At 44.8% G+C, this 15,858-nt stretch overlaps 1 protein-coding gene across 1 annotated transcript; it reads right to left on the bottom strand.

Annotated features, from left to right (window-relative positions):
- Window positions 1-7,214: 7,214 nt before the first annotated feature.
- Window positions 7,215-9,265, bottom strand: LOC123051883 (ethylene-responsive transcription factor 1-like; the record flags this gene model as incomplete). Its single annotated transcript, XM_044474874.1, has 3 exons — window positions 7,215-7,304; window positions 7,792-8,030; window positions 8,980-9,265. Coding segments are annotated over 3 exons (615 nt in total), but the record flags the coding sequence as incomplete, so codon positions are not given.
- Window positions 9,266-15,858: the final 6,593 nt, after the last annotated feature.

Genomic DNA, 15,858 nt, shown 5'->3' with positions numbered 1-15,858 from the left:
AAGTGTCCTTATGTGATGAAGAGAGTGGTGATGGTGATTAGGTAGTAGTGATCTTGTCTTCCGGTTTCCATGGCAATGGCTCACCATCATAAGAGGAGGAGCGAGTCTCGCGAGTCCTGCAACTGGCAGCCAAACTCATACCTTTAAACCTTGCCTCATATTCAAAGACTTGGTTTTGGAGATCATAGATTTGGCTTTGCAGAAACTTGATTTGCTCGTTGAAGGTGAAGACGATGTCCTTCATGGATTTGCCATGCACCTTGAGATCACGGGTGTAGTCCGCGGTCATGAGGTGCTTGGCATTGAATCCACGTTCCACCATTCCCTTGCACTTAAAGACCTTCTGCTCCATAGATTCGAGCTTGGCATTCAAGGTCCCCGTCCCCCCGGGACTCTAGACGTCCCGGATGTGGAGAACCCCCTCACGCATCTCAATGGCTTGAGGGTGTTGCATCACCTCCCGCAAATAAGGGTTGATGACGTTCTCGAAGAACTTGTCCTTGGAGGAGCTCGAAGCAGCCATGGCGATCTAGATCTGTCAGAAAAACAGCAAGAAAGAAGAACAGAAGATTTCTTCGCGATACGGTGGTCAATACATAGGGGGGTATATAAAGATTTTTTATCTTGGGAAACAAGCAAACGGGAGAAAAACGGAGTCCGGAAGGTTCCCGAGGTGGGCACAACCCACCTGGGTGCGCCAGGGGGCCCTGGCGCGCCCTGGTGTCTTGTGCCCTCCTCGGGTGCTTTCCTGGTTGTTTCTTATTTTCCTAATTTTTAATATATTCCAAAACTGACAATAAATATTTTTGCGGATTTTTCGGAGTCCGTTTACTTATCGTATCACGTACCTCCTCTTTTTCGGCTATTCTGGAGTGTTTCGGAAGGTTTCTTTTATGTGTTCCTCAGGAGTCATTGTTTGGATAATATTACTTTCAACATTAGTAGGCGTGCCTCAGATATAGTTTTTAATTCTTTGCCCATTGACCACCTTCGGTTTAGTACCTTCGGAGTTATTTATTTTAATGGCTCCAGAATGATAAACCTCTTCGATGATGTATGGTCCTTCCCATTTAGAGAGGGGAAAATTTTGTTTTTTCCACTCCAGATTTTGCCAATTTTCCTTATGCCATTCTAGGTTTTGAAATTTCACTTTTCCCACTCTTAGCTTTTGACGATTATCACAATTGCCATTCCGTGGCGAAAGCAAAATAAATTTATTTCATTTTTGCCACTCTAAGCTTTTGAAATCTATCACAAATGCCACTCTGAAAATTTTGCTTTTGCCACGGGAATGGCAATTGTGATAATTGTCAAAAACTAAGAAGGGCAAAAGTGAAATGTCAAAATCTAGAGTGGCATAAGAAAAATTGGCAAAATCTAAAGTGGCAAAAAGAAAAATTTCCCTTTAGAGAGAAGCTTTCCTACAAAGAATCTGAAACGAGAGTCGTACAAAAGAACATATTCTCCAACTTTGAATTTTCGCTTTTGAATTCTCTTGTCATGACATCTTTTAACTTTTTCTTTAAACAACTTGGCATTTTCATAAGCTTGGGTTCTCCATTCATCTAGTGAGCTAATATCAAATAACCTCTTTTCACTGGCAAGTTTGAAATCATAGTTGAGTTCTTTAATTGCCCAATATGCTTTAAGTTCTAACTCAAGAGGTAAATGACAAGCTTTTCCATAAACCATTTTGTAGGGAGACATACCCATGGGATTTTTATATGATGTTCTGTAGGCCTAAAGTGCATCATCCAATTTCTTAGACCAATTCTTTCACGACCTATTAACAGTTTTTTTAATATTAGTTTTATTTCTCTATTGCTAAGGTCAACTTGACCACTAGATTGCGGATGATAGGGTGATGCAATTCTATGGTTAACATCATACTTAGCAAGCATTTTACGGAAAGCACCATGAATAAAGTGTGAACCACCATTAGTCATTAAATATCTAGGGACTCCAAACCTTGGGAAAATAACTTCTTTAAGCATTTTAATGGAAGTGTTGTGATCAGCACTACTAGTTGGAATAGCTTCTACCCACTTAGTGACATAATCAATAGCAACCAAAATATGTGTATACCCATTAGAGCAAGGAAAAGGTCCCATATAATCAAAAACCCAAACATCAAATGGTCCAACAGCAAGTGAATAATTCATAGGCATTTCTTGACGCTTACCGATATTACCAATTCTTTGGCATTCATCACAAGATAAAACAAACTTTCGGGCATCCTTGAAGAGAGTAGGCCAATAAAAACCAGATTGCAATACCTTGTGAGCAGTTCTATCTCCCGCATGATGCCCTCTATAAGCTTCGGAGTGACATTTCCATAGGATTTGTCCCTGTTCATGCTTAGGTACACAACGTCTAATAATACCATCTACTCCTTCTTTTAAGATGTGGGTCATCCCAAAAGTAATGTCTTAAATCGTAGAAGAATTTTTTTATTTTGTTGGTATGTGAAGCTAGGTGGTATATATTTAGCAACACTATAATTAGCATAGTTAGCAGACCAAGGAGTGTTATGAGAAACATTTACTGCAGCTAATTGTTCATTAGGAAAACTATCATCAATTGGTAGTGGGTCATCAAGGATATTCCCTAACCTAGACAAGTTATCGGCTACGGGGTTCTCAGCTCCTTTTCTATCAGTAATATGTAAATCCAATTCTTGTGGCAAGAGAACCCACCTAATGAGTCTAGGTTTAGCATCTTTCTTTTCCATAAGTAATAACAACATGATCGGTGTGAACAATAACTTTAGAATCAACAATGTAAGATCTGAATTTGTCACAAGCAAACACAACTGCTAAAAATTCTTTTTCAGTAGTAGCATAATTTCTTTGGGCACTGTCTAGAGTTTTGCTAGCATAATGGATAACATTTAATTTCTTATCAACTCTTTGTCCTAGAACAGCACCAACAGCATAATCACTAGCATCACACATAATTTCAAAAGGCAAGTTCCAATCAGGTGGTTGAACAATAGGTGTAGAAGTTAAGGCTTTCTTAAGTGTTTCAAAGGCTTCTACACAATCAACATAAAAAACAAATGGAACGTCCTTTTGTAAAAGGCCTAGAAATTTTAGAGAAGTCTTTAATAACATTCCTATAGAAACCAGCATGACTGAAAAACTATGAATACCTTTAATATCTTTAGGACATGGCATTTTCTCAATTGCGCCAACTTTAGCTTTATCCACCTCAATACCTCGTTCAGAAATTTTATGCCCCAAGACAATACCTTCATTAACCATAAAGTGGCACCTTTCCCAATTCAAGACAAGATTAGTTTGCTCACATCTCTGCAAAACTCGATCAAGGTTGCTTAAGCAATCATCGAAAGAAGATCCATATACAGAAAAAATCACACATGAAAACCTCAACAATCTTTTCACAAAAATCAGAGAATATAGAAGTCATACATCTTTGAAAGGTAGCAGGTGCATTGCATAAACCAAAAGGCATACATCTATAAGCATAAGTTCCAAAAGGACAAGTAAAGGTGGTTTTCTCTTGATCAGGTTGTGAAATAGGTATTTGAGAAAAACCAGAATATCCATCAAGGAAGCAAAAGTGTGTGTGCTTTGACAATCTTTGTAACATCTGATCAATAAAGGGCAAAGGGTAATGATCTTTTCTAGTTGCTGTATTTAATTTTATCAAAATAATTACTACTCTATATCCAATAACAATTCTTTGTGGAATAAGTTCATTCTTATCATTAGGAACAACAGTAATACCTCCTTTCTTAGGGACACAATGAATGGGACTTACCCATCTACTATTAGCTATGGGATAGATTATACATGCTTCGAGAAGCTTTAATATTTCACTTCTTACCACTTCTTTCATCGTAGGATTCAAACATCATTGATGATCAACAACGGGTTTAGCATCAGGTTCCATATTAATCTTGTGCTAACAGAGAGTGGGACTAATGCCCTTAAGATCATCAATAGTATATCCAATAGCAGCTCGGTGCTTCTTCAGAATTTTCAATAATATTTCTTCTTCATGTTCTGAAAGGTTAGCACTAATAATATTTCTCATCAAGATAAGTATATTTCAATGTGTCAGGCAATTGTTTCAATTCGAACACAGGATCACCTTTAGGTGGAGGTGAACCTCCTAGAGTTTCAATAGGCAAATTGTGTTTAAGCAAGGGTCGTTGTTCAAAGAAAATCTTATCTATCTCATGTCTTTCATGCATATGCATATCATTTTCATGGTCTAGCAAATATTGTTCTAGTGGATCAGTAGGAGGCACAACAATAGAAGCAAGACCAATGTTTCATCCTTGCTAGGCAATTATTTCTTATGACGTTGTCTATTAAACTTGGAGAAATTAAATTCATGAGACTCATCACATAAGCTAACACTGACGGTTTGCTTATGACAATCTATGGTGGCATTGACGGTGTTCAAGAAAGGTCTACCAAAGATAATGGGGAAAAAGTCACCTTGTGGGGAACCAAGAACAAGAAAATCAATAGGATATTTTATTTTCCTACACAAGACTTCAACATCTCTAAAAATCCCAAGTGGTGTGATGGTGTCTCTATTAGCGAGTTTAATAGTAGCATCTATATCTTCTATTTCAGCGGGTGCTATGTCATTCATAATTTCTTGGTATAAAGTAAAAGGAATAGCACTCACGCTAGCACCTAAGTCACATAAACCATGATAACAATGATCTCCTATTTTAACTGAGACAACAGGCATGCCAACAACAGGTCTATGTTTATCTTTCTCATCTTTAACCATAGCAACACTAGGTTCTTCTTTAATTTGTTCAACAGGTTTAGGTGCTCTAATATTACTTTTGCGAACCACAGTTGAAACCTTAGCATGTTCCTTTATCCTAACAGGGAAAGGTGGGTTTTCAACATAAGCAGTAGGCACAATTGGATCAACATCGTAAATAATAGTTTCATCTTTAGCTATTCTCATTTCTTTAATTATTTTTCTTTAATAGGGGGATGATATTGAAACCACTTCTCCTTAGGGAGATCAGCATGAGTAGCAAATGATTCACAGAAAGAGGCTACTATCTCAGAGTCAAGTCCATATTTAGTGCTAAACTTTTGAAATGCATCGGTATTCATAAAAGATTTAACACAATCAAAGTCAAGCTTAATACCTGACTCTTTACCTTCGTCGAGTTCCCAATCTTCAGGGTTGCGTTTAATTCTTTCTAAAAGATCCCACCTGAATCAATAGTCTTCTTCATAAAAGAACTAGCACAAGAAGTATCGAGCATGGATTGGTCATCACAAGAAAGCCGAGCATAAAAATTTTGAATGATAATTTCTCTCGAGAGCTCATGATTGGGGCATGAATATAACATTGATTTAAGCCTGCCCCAAGCTAGAGAGATACTTTCTCCTTCACGAGGCCAAAATTATATATGTAATTCCAATCACGATGAACTAGATGCATAGGATAATTTTTTTGGTGAAATTCCAATTTCAATCGATTCTAGTTCCAAGATCCAATATCATCGCATAGCCTATACCATGTCAATGCTTTTACCTTCAAAGATAAAGGGAAAACCTTCTTCTTAGCTTCATCTCCGAATAAACCTGCAAGCTTAAATAATCCACAAATTTCATCCACATATATCAAGTGCATATCAGGATGTTCCGTTCCATCTCCAGCATAAGGATTAGCTAGCAGTTGTTCTTTCATACCCGAAGGAATTTCATAACCAATATTTTCAGTTGGTGCAGTAGGTTGAGGGGCAACTAATTGTGGTTCCGGTCGAGGTGAAGATACCCCAAACAAACCCCTCAAAGGATTGTTCTCCATAGTAACAAGTGACAATATATTTCAGCACGTAGTAATAATTTTTCCTTACCAAGAGTGCTTCACTCCCTGGCAACGGCGCCAGAAAAGAGCCTTGATGACCCACAAGTATAGGGGATCAATCATAGTCCTTTTGATAGTAAGAGTGCCAAACCCAACGAGGAGCAAAAGGAAATGACAAGTGGTTTTCAGCAAGGTAATCTCGGCAAGCACTGAAATTGTCGGTAACGAGTAGTTTGATAGCAAGATAAATTTGTAACGAGAAAGTAATGGTAATAGTAAATAAAGTGCAGCAAGGTAGCCCAATCCTTTTGAGGCAAAAGTACAAGCCAAAACGGCCTCTTATGATAAGCAAAGCGTTCTTGAGGGTGCACGGGAATTTCATCTAGTCACTTTCATCATGTTGGTTTGATTCATGTTCACTACTTTGATAATTTGATATGTGGGTGGACCAGTGCTTAGGTGTTTTTATTACTTGAACAAACCTCCTACTTATGATTAACCCCCTCGCAAGCATCCGCAAATACGAGAAAAGTATTAAGATAAAATCTAACCATAGCATTAAACTTTTGGATCCAAATCAGCCCCTTACGAAGTAGCCCATAAACTAGGGTTTAAGCTTCTGTCACTAAAGCAACCCATCATCTAATAAATACTCCACAATGCATTCCCTTAGTCCCTAATAAGGTGAAGTGCCATGTAGTCGACGTTCACATGACACCACTAAGGGAACCACAACATACATATCATCAAAATATCTAACACATATCAAGTTCACATGATTACTTGCAACAAGATTTCTCCCGTGACCTCAAGAACAAAAGTAACAACTCACAAATGATAATCATGCTCAAGATCAGAGGGGTATTAAATAGCATAATGGATTTGAACATATAATCTTCCACCAAATAAACCATATAGTAATCAACTACAAGATGTACTCAACACTGCTAGTCACCCACAAGTACCAATCTAAGGTTCCGGTGCAAAGATTGAACACAAGCGATGAACTAGGGTTTGAGATGAGATGATGTTGTTGAAGATGTTGATGGAGATTGCCCTCCCAAAGATGGGAGAGTTGTTGGTGGTGATGATGACGATGATTTCCCCCTCCGGGAGGGAAGTTCCCCCGGCGGAATCGCTCCGCCAGAGGGCAAAAGTGCTCCTACCCAAGTTCCGCCTCAAGACGGTGACGCTTCATCCCGAAAGTCCCCCTCCTGATTTTTTTCTAGGTCAAAATGACCTATATACCAGAAGATGGGCATCGGAGGTGGACCGAGGAGGGCACAACCCACCAAGGCGCGCCCATGTGGGTTGTGCCCACCTGGTGGGCCCCCTCTGGTAGTTATTTGCTCCAATAATTCTTAATTATTCCAAAAAAATCTCCGTGAAGTTTCAGCTCATTTGGAGATGTGCAGAATAGGTAACTCTAACGTAGCTTTTTCAGGTCCAGAATTCCAGTTGCCGGCATTCTCCCTCTTTGTGTAAACCTTGCATATTATGAGAGAAAAGGCATTAGAATTACTCCATAAAGCATTATTATGCATAAAAACATTATAAATAACAGTAGGAAAACATGATGCAAAATGGACGTATCTCACCCTGAGGCACATAAATATTCATTAGGCTATCAATTAGCTCATCCATGCCATCAACCATAAGATATCTCATCCAAGGTTGAAAATTGACAGCATTATTCTCCATAACAGGAAGCACAACTGAGTTATAGGTGTTATTCTTGACAAGCACAAATTTTGCTCCTTCAACAATGGTAGAAATGGGAGCAATGGATGATATATCTGGAGTCTTGGTGTCATACTCCCAACCCAATTCAGAGCAGCCAAAAGAGTTGCTTCACTGGTCAGAGTACACATCCATAACATGAGCTTCGAAAGGGGCAGCAGAGTTTATTGCGGGAACAAGTGGCTGGTATGATGCATAGTGAGTTGATCCTACTAGTTCCTCTGGAAAGTTAACCTTGTACTTCTTGCCATAGATCCTGCGTGCTTTAGCATCATAAGCTCTTGCAGCTTCTTCAGCACTGTTGAAAGTACCGAGCCAAATATGGACACCCTTGCTGCTAGGATCTCTGATTTTAGCAGCCCACTTACCCAAGGGGCGCTGATTGAAATCCCCGAATTGGTTCTTTCTCTTCCTTTTTGCTGGCCTTTCTGAAGGACCATCAAAACCAGCAGTAGGCATGGTGCTTAAGTCATCTGCAATGGAAGATCAATGTCAATGCTAAGAGGTACCAACACAGACAAATTTCTCTCACAAATAGTAAGCATTTTGTCATGAATTTATATGTAAAATATAATGATCGTCATGAACACTGACCATGATGGGTCAAGTTTGGGTGAAAGCATCATCAGTCACCCACAAAAATAAAATAAGAATCGCAACTTAATAAAAAGAATCTAGGGTTCTCATAAACATACCTCATGTTATAGACCTTTGACATCATTCTGTAATTATTAATCTGCAAATTGCATTATAGATGATGCAGCATCATGGATATATTTTTTAGTCGGATTCAATGACTAGTAGAATAATCATTTAGACTGATCAATGAACCAAGCATAGAACAACTCCTCACGCACACCTACAACCATCTAACAAGAAAACAATTCAAGAGGCCCAGACCTCGACAGAAATAGCCTACCAACCGAACACAACAGAGAAATGGAAAAAGCCTAACCCTTCACCCGAATCACTCCATGATAGCACATCCAATCCAAATTCTCTAAACAAACAGGAGTAACACCGCCCAAACATAGTGTTCCAACAACAACCCCTACACATTTTCTCTTCCTACCCAATCGAACAATCAAACAACCATTTTCGAACAAGTCACACAATCTCCTATTTCTACTATCTCCATCCTGGTTTACTAGCCCCACTCGTATTTTTGGGTCATATTTTTTACCATGATTTTAACTAATAAAATATAAGTTGAATGTAGCAAAATAATATCAAAACTACACTCAAATAAGAATCCAACAATATAAATTTTTTATTACATGCATTAAGATTTTACTAGTTAATGAAACTTTGACCAGAAATAGGATGAAGACTGATAAACCAAGATGAAGGTAATACACGGTCAATTGCTAAAGGTAATTATAAGCAGCTTAAAAGCTAGTCCAAGCGACCCGGGGCCAATACCTTGGGAGAGGAACCTCTTGACGGCGCCAAAGGGCTTGATCCCGATGACCTCGTCATTGTCATCCTTCTTAGTCACCCCACCGCGGCCAAGCTCCAAGTCACAGTCCCCGGAGTCAACCTCGAAGTTCTCAGAGTCAGCCTCGAAGTCCTGCTCGTCGTTGTCCAGCCCGAGTCCCCTGCGCTCGACGTGTCCGGTGAAGCGTAGGCCCCCATTGCCACCCCACCGGGGCTTCTTCTCACTACTGCAGGATGCTGCTAACGCGGCACTACGATCAGAGACCCTTCGACGAAACTATGTGTGATGCCATAATCGCAAATGGTGGTGTAAAAAAACGTCAAAAAAGGTGCAAAATGTTTGCGATGGAGGATGCATCAAACACGTTTCAGATTTTAGTTGCGTGTGCGATGGAGGGCATATGGTTCAGATCAATTAACTGTTTGTGATGAGGAGGAACAAAAGAAACGGGCAGCCAGATGAAGGTGTGTGCGATATACAGCATACAGTTCACTTGGATGAACTGTTTGTGATTAGGCAACACAAAAGAAACGGTCAGCCAGATCAAGGTGTGTGCGATATACGGCATGCGGTGCACTCGGATGAACTGTTTGCGTTGAGACATGAGAACCGAAACGGTTCAACTTAACAAGATGTGTGTGATACGAGGCAAACAGGTCTGTAATCGGAAACGTGTGCGAAGACCGATAACAACACAGATAATTACTGCTAACAAGTTGTGAGTGTTGTGAGCAAACCATTGCTGGTATAGAATTGTGAATGATTGATGAAAACATCACCGACGGGTTCTGTTGAGGATATAGACCTTAGAGTCACCCGCCAGGAGGGGCCGGGTTACTCATATGGTCATTGCCAGAAGCCCGGCGCCAAGCAAGAAGACGGTGGGCCAAAGATGGGCTTAAGACCCGGATATGGCATAAGCCCGTAGTTACAATCATCATTATGGTAGAACTTGTAGTGCAAGGCAAGAATAGTTGAGAGTCCAAGCCGGACACTCTTATGAGCCGGCCGGGACTCTGAGAGCTGCTGGGCGTCAGCCTCCTTATATAAAGGGACGACCCGGTAGCGGTTTAGGGACAAGAAAAGATCTCTTCGAGAGCCAGGCATAGCAGTTTAGCTCCCTGGTCATCGAAACCCTAATCAATACCACCTCAACTGGACGTAGGCTTTTACCTTCACCGTAAGGGGCCGAACCAGTATAAACCATCGTGTTCCTTGTCCCGCTTAACCCCTTCAAGCTTCCTAGCTGCGATGGCTCTACGACTAAGTCCTAGCTCAAGGACATCTGCCATGACAATTCCACGACAGTTGGCGCCCACCGTGGGGCCAGCGCACGGTGGATTTGAGTTCTTGAAGGGCAGCTTCGAAGGGCTCAAGGGATACGCTGTGGGCCGGATGACCAAGAGTCGTCGCGGCAAGCTCTACATCGACGATGCAAACTGGGGCCCCGACGCCGGCTCAATTGAGTACGGGTACCGGGTCCCCTTCGGTGGAATTCATGTTTTCATTGGCAAGATTGGTGAGCCGGGCCCTGAGCCGGATCTCTGCGCCGATCTCATCGAGACGGCTCAGCGTGCACGACCCGCCCGGGCCCGGCCTGCCTTACGGCATGCTTTTGTGGGATGTATCCATGGAGGGCCCTCTGATCGATCTGGATCTGGTGATGAGGCGGCCGCCGGCTCTGACGGCGAGTCGTCCACCGATGAGTCAAACTCGTTGTATCAACTTCAAGATGGCAGGCTCATGGGTTGTTCCGATGGTGACAGTATTCCGGACCCGTTTGAGCCGCCAAGTCAGGTTGGAGTCTTTATGGCCGGTGCACAGCCTGTTCAGAACCCCGCTGCTGGAGCGGGAAACCCGGTGCCCTCACCGGCTCAGGTACTAATGGATCTCACGGACAAGATGACGGCTCTGTTAACCGCCACGGTTGACCCGGCAGATCAAGCTCAGCATGATGCGGAGGTGGCGCAGTTAAAATTGGATCTAGTGAAAGCTAAGGAGGATCTGGCAGCAGAAGGGATCAGGATGGCTGCGGAAAGGGCGGCTCTCGACGCCCAAACCCAGTTGATTCAAGCGCAGTCCTTCCGGCTCACGATGGATCAAAACGCGTCCAATGAGGTCCTGAGAAGGAGGCATCAAAAGGCCCAATCTCGACTCCCTCCGGTTTACGATCCACGAAACCTCTTCAACACGCCAGGTGCAGGGTCTAGTAACCCGCCAGGGGTCATAGTGCCCGGGTCTGGGACCCCTATTCAGCCACAAGTGATGGGGCCTCCCCAGGTGCCCCCTGCCCCGCCTCAGTACGTGCCAATAACCCCGGGTCATTATAATAACCCACTGGAGAACATGGTCGCCGCGGCGGCACGGCTGGCGGCTCTCCCAGTTGACGGCGACTCTCCGACGGCTATTGAAACCCGCCGGGTCAGGGAACTCCTTCAGACAGCACTGGCGCAGCAAGAGGCGTACTCCTACAGCCGGGACAGGATCCACTCGACCCCTCGTCCAGGCCGGAGCCGGAGTTACAGCAGGCGCATGGTCTCAGCGACCTGCTCAAGTAACGTCCGACGCCATGACCCGCCCCCTGGCCATGGCCCGGCTCACAACGGAGCCTTTCACGCAACAGACCAAGACAGAGCACGGCAAGAGGCGGAGCAGGTGCCCCAACTGACGGCTTACCAGACTCCCCCAGCTTATCCGACGGCTTCCGTCGACGTGGGTATCCCTACCAGGACTGGGGGTGTCCCTTGTTTAGTGCCAGCTATCCGCAACGAACGTCTACCCAAGGACTTCAAAGGCCCTAGGAAGGTGCCTAATTACACAACAGACTTACAACCCGCAGCCTGGATCGAGAGTTATGAGATGGCTATGGAACTGCTGGAGGTCAGTGAGGCGGCCATGGCTAAGTACTTCACCATGATGTTAGATGGGACTGCCCGCACTTGGTTGAAAGGGCTACCACCGAATTCCATTGGGTCTTGGGCTGAGCTGAAGGCCCGGTTCATCCAAAACTTCAAGGATACTTGTAGGCAGTCTATGTCAATTGTGGATTTGACTAACTGCAAGCAGCAGGAGGGTGAGTCTACGACACATTGGGTTCGCTGGGTTAAGGAGATAATACATTCATCGGATAAGATGGACGCCGGCTCTGCAGTCTTAATGTTGGAGCAGAATTGTCGTTTTGTGCCCCTGAAGATGAAACTCGGGCGGCTTAAGCGCGACTGCAATGATATGGGTACACTGATGGCGGCTCTTGTCAAGTACGCCGATTCTGATGGTACCAAGGACCCCGCTTCAGATGATGAAAGGACAGGGAAGGGAAAGAAGAACGGCAATGGCAAGGGTCCTCAGCATAACCCGGGGAACCAAGGAGGAAGCAAGCGCAAGGCCGATGGCAGCCTAGAGTTTGTGGCCAACGCCAGCTCACAAGGTAATAACCAGCGACGTAAGGGGAGGCCCCCTCCCCGAGGCGGCGGGTCAGGCCCGACGCTGGAGCAGCTGCTGAATGAGCCTTGTCCAAGGCATGGCTCTAGAGAGAAGCCAGCAACTCATCTATGGAAGGATTGTGCAATCATGAAGGCCTTTAAGAATTACAATGGCCCGGGCGGCGGCTCAGGCGCCGGCGGCTTTCATGGCCCGGGCGGCGGCTCAAACTCTAATCCTCAGAACGGTCAAGGGGGCTTTAATCAGCAGTCTGGCCAGGGTCATCAACAGCAGCAGGGGGTTATCAGACCAATCCAAAGCAGCTTAGCGGTGGACAGTACCATGTATTTACCACCAGTCTGTGTAAGCGAGATCAGAAGCTTCATAAGAGGGCTGTGAATGCTGTTGAGCCGGCGGTTCCACGCTACTTGCGGTGGTCTGAGCAGCCTATAGTATGGAGTAGAGAGGATCACCCTCCCCGGGTGGACAATCCGGGTCACTTGGCCTTAGTGGTGGCTCCTCAGGTGGGAGGATATAAGTTCACTAAGGTACTCATGGACGGAGGCAGCAGCATCAACATCCTCTATTATGAGACTTTTCGCCGTATGGGGTTGGTTGATAAGAATCTCAGCCAGTCAAACACTATCTTCCATGGTGTGGTACCTGGTAAGTCGGCTTATCCAGTCGGCAAGATCGAGTTGGAAGTGGCCTTCGGAGATGAGAACAACTACAGGGTGGAAAAATTGACCTTTGAGGTAGTCAAGATAAGAAGTCCGTACCATGCCATATTTGGGCGGCCGGCTTACGCCAAGTTCATGGCACGGCCGTGTTACGTATATTTACAGCTCAAGATGCCGGGTCATAATGGGACCATTACGGTTCACGGCAGCCGGAAGGTGGCCTTGGAATGTGAGGAAGGCGATGCAGCTTATGCAGAATCTGTTTGTGCAACAGAGGAGTTGAAGTTTTACAAAGACAATGTTGACCCAACAGATATGACCTCTCTGAAAAAGCCGACTACGGAGCATGAGCCGGCAATGAAATTTAAGTCGGCTGATGAGACTAAACTTGTTGATTTCGTTCCAGGAGATTCATCTCAGCAGTTTAGCATCAGTGCCAATCTGGATCCAAAATAGGAAAACGCGCTCATCGAGTTCATCCATGAGAATAGGGACATCTTCGCATGGAAACCTTCCGACATGCCAGGTGTACCTAGAGAACTCGCTGAGCACACTCTCAATGTTGATCCGAAATTTAAGCCGGTCAGGCAGTTCCTTCGGCGGTTCAATGAGGAGAGGCGGAAAGCTATTGGTGAAGAGGTGGCTCGGCTCTTGGCGGCCAGGTTTATTGTTGAAGTCTTTCACTCAGAATGGTTAGCTAACCCGGTGCTCGTACTCAAAAAGAACGGCACTTGGCGTATGTGTGTGGATTACACGGACTTAAACAAGGCATGTCCGGCTGATCCTTTTGCCCTCCCCCGTATTGATCAAATTACTGATGCTACGGCAGGTTGTGCGCGCTTAAGTTTCTTGGATGCTTATTCCGGATATCATCAGATTAAAATGGCAGTTAAGGACCAGGAGAAGACGGCATTCATCACTCCCTTTGGAGCCTTCTGCTATGTGTCTATGCCCTTTGGACTCAAGTGTGCACAGGCGACTTACCAGCGTTGTGTGCAGAACTGTCTTCATAAACAGATTGGGCGCAATGTTCATGCTTATGTGGACGATATTGTGGTTAAATCTATAAAAGAGGAAACCCTGATAGATGATTTGAGAGAAACCTTTGATAATCTCCGGGTTTACAAGATGATGCTTAACCCGGCCAAGTGTGTTTTTGGTGTTCCTGCAGGCAAACTCTTGGGTTTTTTAGTTTCTGACAGAGGCATTGAAGCTAACCCGGAGAAGATCAAGGCCATCACCTCCCTGGCTAAGCCGGCATGTATAAATGATATTCAGCGCTTGGCGGGTCGCATCGCTGCCTTAAGCCGGTTTATAAGCCGTTTGGGTGAGAAGGCCATGCCATTATATCAGTTGATGAAGAAATCTGATAACTTTGTCTGGAATGATGCAGCTAATACTGCCTTTGAGGATTTGAAAAAGCAGCTGGCAGAGCCCCCAGTCCTTGCTGCTCCGGTTGATAAGGAGCCCTTATTGCTGTATGTGGCTGCTAACACGCGAGCCGTCAGTGTGGCCGTGGTGGTGGAGCGCAAGGAAGAGGGTAAGGAGCATCCGGTTCAGCGGCCGGTTTATTATGTCAGCGAAGTGTTCATTGAGTCCAAGCAGCGGTATCCGCATTGGCAGAAGCTTGTTTATGGTGTGTTCATGGCGAGCCAGAAGCTTAAGCATTATTTCCAGGGTCATCCCATCACTGTGGTCAGTTCTGCCCCTCTTGGTGATATCATCCAAAACAGAGAGGCCACAGGGAGAGTGGCTAAGTGGGCTATCGAGCTCGGACCTCATGGTCTCAAATATGTGCCACGCACTGCTGTTAAGTCTCAGGCCTTGGTGGATTTCATCAATGATTGGACAGAGTCACAAGTGCCCAAGCAAAATCCGGATAACACATATTGGACTATTCACTTCGATGGGTCCAGGCAGTTGGAGGGCTCGGGGGCTGGTGTTGTATTGGCTTCCCCTAAAGGTGACAAGTTTCATTATGTGCTACAATTGATGTTTCCTTGCACCAACAATGCAGCTGAGTACGAGGCTTTGCTCCACGGTCTTCGGATGGCTAAGGAGATGAGCTTGAGCCGGGTAAGGTGTTTCGGTGACTCAGACTTGGTGGCTCAACAAGTATCAGGCAAGTGGGACTCTAAGGACCCTCTCATGGCGGCTTATCGCCGCGAAGTTGATGCCATTGCTGGGCACTTTCAGGGCTACCAAGTAGAGCACATTGATCGCAGGAAGAACGAGGCGGCTGATGCCTTAAGCCGGCTAGGATCCCAGCGAAAGCCGGTGCCGCCTAATACTTTCCTGGATGTCCTGTATAATCCTTCTGTTAAGTTGCCTACAGAGGAAGACTTGGCTGTCCCTGACCCGGAGGCACGACTGGTGGCGGCTCTCCACATCATACCGGACTGGACAATGCCCTATCTGGCTTACATAACCCGGGGCGAGTTGCCTGAGGATGAAACTTTGGCCAGGCAAATAACCCGGTTGCATCACCGCAGTGTTACGGGAGCGTTTCAGCGTTGTGTTTCCCCTGAGGAAGGTCAAGAGATCTTGCGTGAGATCCATGAAGGGGATTGTGGCCATCACGCCAGCTCAAAGTCTCTTGTGGCCAAGGCTTTTCGTCATGGTTTTTATTGGTTGACGGCTCATGCTGATGCAGAGGACTTGGTCAGTAAGTGTGATGGCTGCCAAAGGTTCTCGCGACGGGCTCATGTACCGGCTCAAGAGCTGAGGATGATCCCAATTACTTGGCCCTTTGCGGTCTGGGGG

Source organism: Triticum aestivum, chromosome 2D (assembly GCF_018294505.1).
Source record: "Triticum aestivum cultivar Chinese Spring chromosome 2D, IWGSC CS RefSeq v2.1, whole genome shotgun sequence".
In the NCBI taxonomy this organism is placed as follows: Eukaryota; Viridiplantae; Streptophyta; class Magnoliopsida; order Poales; family Poaceae; genus Triticum; species Triticum aestivum.
Note: the sequence above shows the minus strand (reverse complement) of the source record. Positions and strands in the feature narration are given on the sequence as shown.